This window comes from Argentina anserina, chromosome 6 (genome assembly GCF_933775445.1).
Source record: "Argentina anserina chromosome 6, drPotAnse1.1, whole genome shotgun sequence".
In the NCBI taxonomy this organism is placed as follows: Eukaryota; Viridiplantae; Streptophyta; class Magnoliopsida; order Rosales; family Rosaceae; genus Argentina; species Argentina anserina.
Genome location: NC_065877.1, coordinates 5648958 through 5654682, shown reverse-complemented (window position 1 = coordinate 5654682; position 5725 = coordinate 5648958). Strand labels below are relative to the sequence as shown.

At 38.1% G+C, this 5725-nt stretch overlaps 1 protein-coding gene across 3 annotated transcripts; it reads left to right on the top strand.

Moving 5' to 3' along the window:
• The first annotated feature begins 1769 nt into the window (after positions 1-1769).
• On the top strand, positions 1770-5455 carry LOC126801022 (receptor like protein 22-like). 3 transcript variants are annotated; one of them, XM_050528469.1, is made up of 2 exons: positions 2335-2476; positions 2614-5455. In XM_050528469.1, exon 2 carries the CDS (start codon positions 2823-2825, stop codon positions 5415-5417), a length of 2595 nt encoding a protein of 864 aa, XP_050384426.1. In that variant the 5' UTR covers positions 2335-2476; positions 2614-2822; the 3' UTR covers positions 5418-5455. The 3 variants fall into 3 exon arrangements, with proteins under 3 accessions (XP_050384425.1, XP_050384426.1, XP_050384427.1); XM_050528470.1 differs by having other exon boundaries at positions 2339-2476; positions 2833-5455; XM_050528468.1 differs by having other exon boundaries at positions 1770-5455.
• Positions 5456-5725: the final 270 nt, after the last annotated feature.

Below are 5725 nucleotides of genomic sequence, written 5' to 3'. Positions count from 1 at the left end.
TTTACTGAGACAGTATGTACATTTGAATAGTATTTATATGTATAGAAATACGTAAACATTACGTACTCGTACATGAATACGTATTGGATGTGTATTTGTACAGAAATACGTAAATAGTAAATACGTGAATAGTACTCAATGAACAGTAATTCGTAAAACCAAAAAATTTGCTGAACAGTAACAGATTATTACTGTTTCGCCATTTCAAGGTCTACGAAACGTTTCTAAATTCTTTTCTTATCTTTTCAAGGTGATCAATAAATCAAGGAAATGAATTATCTTCGGAAATTTTGGAATTACGCTCGAGTCGATAAGATGAGTAAAATCTCACATATTTACGAATCTACCCTTGCGGAGATTCAAGATTTTTGCAATAGTTTTTAATATTGAATTATGACACGTATACGATATAATGGATTACATATATATTGTATAAATGGTAATAAGTATATATATATAGTTCGTTATATTATATATTGTTATTAATTCATTAGAATTGGTCATTTCGATGACGAGAATTGTATATTGAGCATGTGATTTAATTTGTACAATATGAAGTGTGATTATTGTACATAATTTTAACATGGTGTTGGTTAAAACGTTTTGTCTTCGGACGTGTTTATGAAATATGACATGTATATGATATAAGCGGATTATATATATTGTATAAATGGTAAATAGGTACATATATATATATATATATAGTTTGCTATATAATATACTGTTATGATTTTATCGTGATGAGGTCATATTGATGACGTGATTATATATCGAGCATGTGATTTTGATTTGTACAATATGAGGTGTGATTATTGTACGTGATTTTAACATGGAGATGGGTTGCCCGATTTCTCATGAGTACCTTCATTTCATATATTTTTAGGACAACCAGATGAGCCGTCCATTGACTCATGAGTGCATTTATATTGTTGTGTTGTGAATTTTCGTATATATTGAGATGCGAGTTAAGTTTTCATTTTACTCATACGAGCTATAAGCTTACCGGGTTTGTGTTTACAATCCCGGTGCACCAAATCGATGGTGTAGGGGATAATTCCACAGGTGTCGATTAGTGGCGATTGAGAGACGACTCCGGAGACTCGAAGTTGATCATTAATCTGCTTGTGGTGAGGTTTCTAGTATGGATTTGTGTGTGAGAACTTGTGAGGTTTTATTTGTGAGTTTTGTGAGAAATTGTGAGTATTATTACATTTCCATTTATGTAATGTGAATTATAAATTTGGTTTGTAATAATTAGTTGTCTGAGTTTTATTGTGAACTCAGTGATGATCCGCTGTGCATTTAAACGATTTCGATTCGTCGAGTTTGTTATAGTGTTGTACGACTTTAATATTTTGAGTTTTTATGCTCGAAATTTTAGGGTCGTTACACTTTCTAATTTCCCTTCATTTTCTCGATGGAAATCGTTTACTTCATTAATCACCATAAAAATCATCTCTGCACAATTAACGAATAATAGGAGCATTAATCGGTGAAAATAATAATTCAATACATATAATTCACGTAATGTGATTACCATAATTTTAGTTATTTGTAAATCTCAAAAAGATCCAACTTAGTGACCAATAAAAGTTTTAAGAAGATATACTAGAGTAAAATAAGGAATAAGTCAAGAAGTCAATAACAAACATAGGAAAAGACAGTACTTCTAGGTTTGAATATTCCCCAAGTTTTGCAACTGCAAAAGAAGAAGCTACTGTCAAATAAAACATAAAAAAAGGCTACACCTGGAACCAGTCCACATTATTGCAAACAAAAACGCGCTTCTGGTTTCTGACCAATCTCACATTTTCTCTCTACACCTTCTTCTGCCTCCCACTTTACACTTCTAATTTGTCTTTCGTGCCAACTCTGCTAGATTTTTGTGATCTTTCCACTACTTGAATCCAGAAGCCAAAGGGTCATGTTTACATGTCTTGACCTTTATGAAACCAATGATAAAATCCTAGCTCCTCTGTTCTGTGTTGTAGGGGTGTCATTTGTCCCAGAATTCAATGAGAATCCCATTGCTCCCAATCCTTCCATGGTTTTTCTTGATACACTTTTGCTATCTTTCACTGTTCCATACAATTCCGGTTTCTGGCCAGTGTGCCAGCAACCAGCAGCAATCTTTGTTGCTCCAATTGAAGAACAGCCTCAATTTCACCCCTGAATTATCCACAAAACTTGTGAAGTGGGATAATGCTTCAGATTACTGTTCTTGGGCAGGTGTATCCTGCAAGCAGGGTTGTGTTAGCCATCTTGACTTGAGCAACGAATCGATTTTGGGCGGACTTGATGACTCGAGTGCTCTTTTCAGTCTGCAGTTCATTGAGCACCTAAATTTGGCGTATAATAACTTCAATTATACTCAAATTCCATCCCAGTTCAACAAGCTAGCCAGTTTGACTTATTTGAATCTCTCAAATGCTGGCTTTGCGGGGCAGATTCCCATTGAGATGTCTCAGTTGACAAGGTTGGTGTTTCTTGATCTATCTACCTTTTACTTTCCCGGAACTCCTGCACTGCAACTTGAGCATCAAGATTTGAAGTTACTTATTGGAAACCTTTCGGAGATAACCGAACTTCATCTTGATGGTGTGACCATATCAGCACAGGGAGCTCAATGGGGTCAAGCAATATCATCTTCACTGCCAAAACTGAGGGTGTTGAGCTTGTCCTCTTGTAATATTTCAGGGCCAATTGATTCATCCTTGCTGAAGCTTCAATCACTCTCAGAAATTCGTATCGAGAAAAACAATTTGTCTACTACAGTTCCAGAGTTCTTGTCAAATTTTCCAAATTTGACTTCCTTACGGCTCATGACCGCAGGGCTACAAGGTTCATTCCCCGAGCAGATCATGAAGGTACCTACACTGCAAATTATCGACTTAATTGGAAATGAAGAACTACAAGGATCGTTGCCAGAGTTTCCAGATGGTGGAGCTCTTCGGTCCCTGTTTCTAGCCAGGACAAGGTTTTTAGGGTCATTGCCTGAATCAATTGGGAACCTCAAGATGTTGTCCAGAGTAGATCTTTCCAATTGCAATTTCACTGGACCAATCCCAAAGTCAATGGCAAGCCTTAAGGAACTGGTTTATGTTGACATGTCAAAGAACAAGCTCAATGGTTCAGTTCCAGTGTTGAGTATGGCCAAGAATCTGACCGACATAAATCTTTCTTACAATGAGCTAACAGGTCAGATTAACTCTACTCACTGGAAAAGTCTCACTAAGCTGGTCAATCTCAACTTAGGAAACAATAAATTGAATGGCAGTGTTCCATCGTCTCTATTCTATCTTCCCTCGCTGAAGCAACTACTTCTCTCCAACAATCAGCTCTCCGGTCAGTTGCTTGAATTTGCCAACATATCTTCTAGTTCTCTTGACACACTTGATTTGAGTAGCAACAACTTGGAAGGGCCGGTACCCAGGTCTATCTTTCTTCTTCAACAGCTGAAAATTCTCTCACTTTCTTCAAACAATTTCGGCGGTTCCTTCCCTCTTAACAGTGTTCAACAGCTCAAAAATCTTTCCACCCTTGATCTTTCATACAATAGTTTGTTGATTAGTTACAATAATACAGATTCCTTCAGGTCCTCCTTTCCTAATATTACCACATTAAAATTGGCATCTGGAGAGTTGAGAACATTTCCTAATTTCTTGAGAGATCAGTCCAGATTACGCTATTTGGACCTTTCACAGAACCAGATTCATGGAGAGATACCCAACTGGATTTGGAAGCTTAATAGTATTTCTCAATTGAATCTTTCTTGTAATTCCTTGGTAAGTTTCGAAGGCCCTTTTCTCAATCTCACTTCTAATTTGTCTGTGCTTGACCTTCATTCCAACCAGCTTCAGGGTCACATTCCAATATTTCCACCACTTGCCACTTATCTGGATTACTCGAGAAATAATTTCAGCTCTACCATGCCGGATGATATTGGTGGTTTCCTCAATTACACCATTTTCTTGTCTCTTTCAAGCAACAACCTAGATGGAAGCATTCCGGCATCCATATGCAAAGCGGCGTATCTTCAGGTTCTTGATCTGTCCAATAATTCTTTCAGTGGCTTCATTCCCCCGTGCTTGATTGCAATGACTGAAATTGTAGTACTCAATTTGAGGAGAAACGAACTTGCGGGCAGTATTCCTGATGGATTTCCTGGCCATTGTAGTCTGAAAACTCTAGACATCAATGGAAATCATCTCAAAGGCCAGTTTCCAAAATCTCTAGCAAATTGCACAGTGTTGGAAGTTTTGAACATTGGAAGCAATCAGATAATGGACACATTTCCTTGCTTGTTGAAGAGCATATCCACCCTGCGTGTCCTTGTTTTGCGATCAAACAGGTTTTATGGACAGATTGGATGTCCCAACACCACTGGCACCTGGAAAATGCTTCAAATTGTTGACATAGCACACAACAATTTTAGCGGTGAAATACCAGGAAGATGCTTGACCACATGGAAAGCAATGATGGGCGACGAAGATGATGCCCAATCAAAGATCAATCACCTGCAATTTCGAGTCCTACAATTCAGTGACTTAAATTATCAGGATGCAATAACAGTTACCACCAAAGGAATAGAAATGGAGTTGGTAAAGATTCTAACCGTTTTCACGTCCATAGACATCTCGTGCAACAATTTCAATGGATGGATACCGGCACAAGTGGGACAACTGAAGGCACTCTATGCCCTAAACTTGTCCAACAATGCTCTCACAGGCCCTATCCCTCCATCATTGGGAAATCTAACTCAACTCGAGTCCTTGGACCTTTCGAACAACAGCCTGAGCGGGACAATTCCACCAGAGCTCACAGTACTCACTTTCCTTTCATTCTTGAATCTCTCAGATAATAACCTGTCTGGGAGGATACCGTCTGGTAATCAGTTTCAAACATTTTCTCCAGAATCCTTTGAAGATAACAAAGGGTTATGTGGGGCACCTTTACTAGTAAACTGCAGCAATACCAGCAACGCAACAGATGCAGCATCAAATGTTGAGAGTGGGTTTGATTGGCAATCTATATACACTGGACTGGGGTTCGGAGTGGGAGCGGCAGTAATGGTTATCCTCTTAATGATGTGGGCAGAAGGAAGAAACTGGACGGACAACAGCATTGATAAAATTCTTCTAGTGATCCTTCCAATGATGGGATACTCTTACAAACCTCGTCATGAATGGGATAATGACTGGGACGAAGAATTTGAAGAAGATAGCAAGTTTTTCACAGAAGGCTATGATCAAGATGAGTTTGAATCAGTAGACAAAGAATTTCAGGGTCCGTTTTGTGTGTTTTGTTCAAAACTTGATACGAGTAGGAAGAGTGCCATCCACAACCCAAATTGTACATGCCATTTCTCACCACCTATGTCATCTACTTCTTCCTCCTCGTCCTCGTTCTCTTCCTAGATACTTTTCTTTCTTTTCCTACAATTTTCATTCTGATTGCTTTTGTTTTGTTTTTTTCATATGTTATTTCTTTGGTACATAGTAAATACACAGCTATATATCAACCCAAAATGGGGGGAGAAGAACAAAATCAGTTATTGGATGTTGTAATCTTCGTGGTGTCTAGATTTCAACAGGTTTTCTCTGTTTTGGTGAACAAGAACAGTAAAAGTGTAAAATGACGGTGATAATGTTCAGTCAGGCATTTCATCGAACAGGTAGAGTGCATTCAGCAACTCGAACGCTAAAAGCGCTGAAAGGTTGTAAAT

Bases quoted from the DNA above. Each gene is read 5' to 3' on its own strand.
- LOC126801022 (XM_050528468.1), top strand. From the start codon at position 2,016: ATGAGAATCCCATTGCTCCCAATCCTTCCATGGTTTTTCTTGATACAC.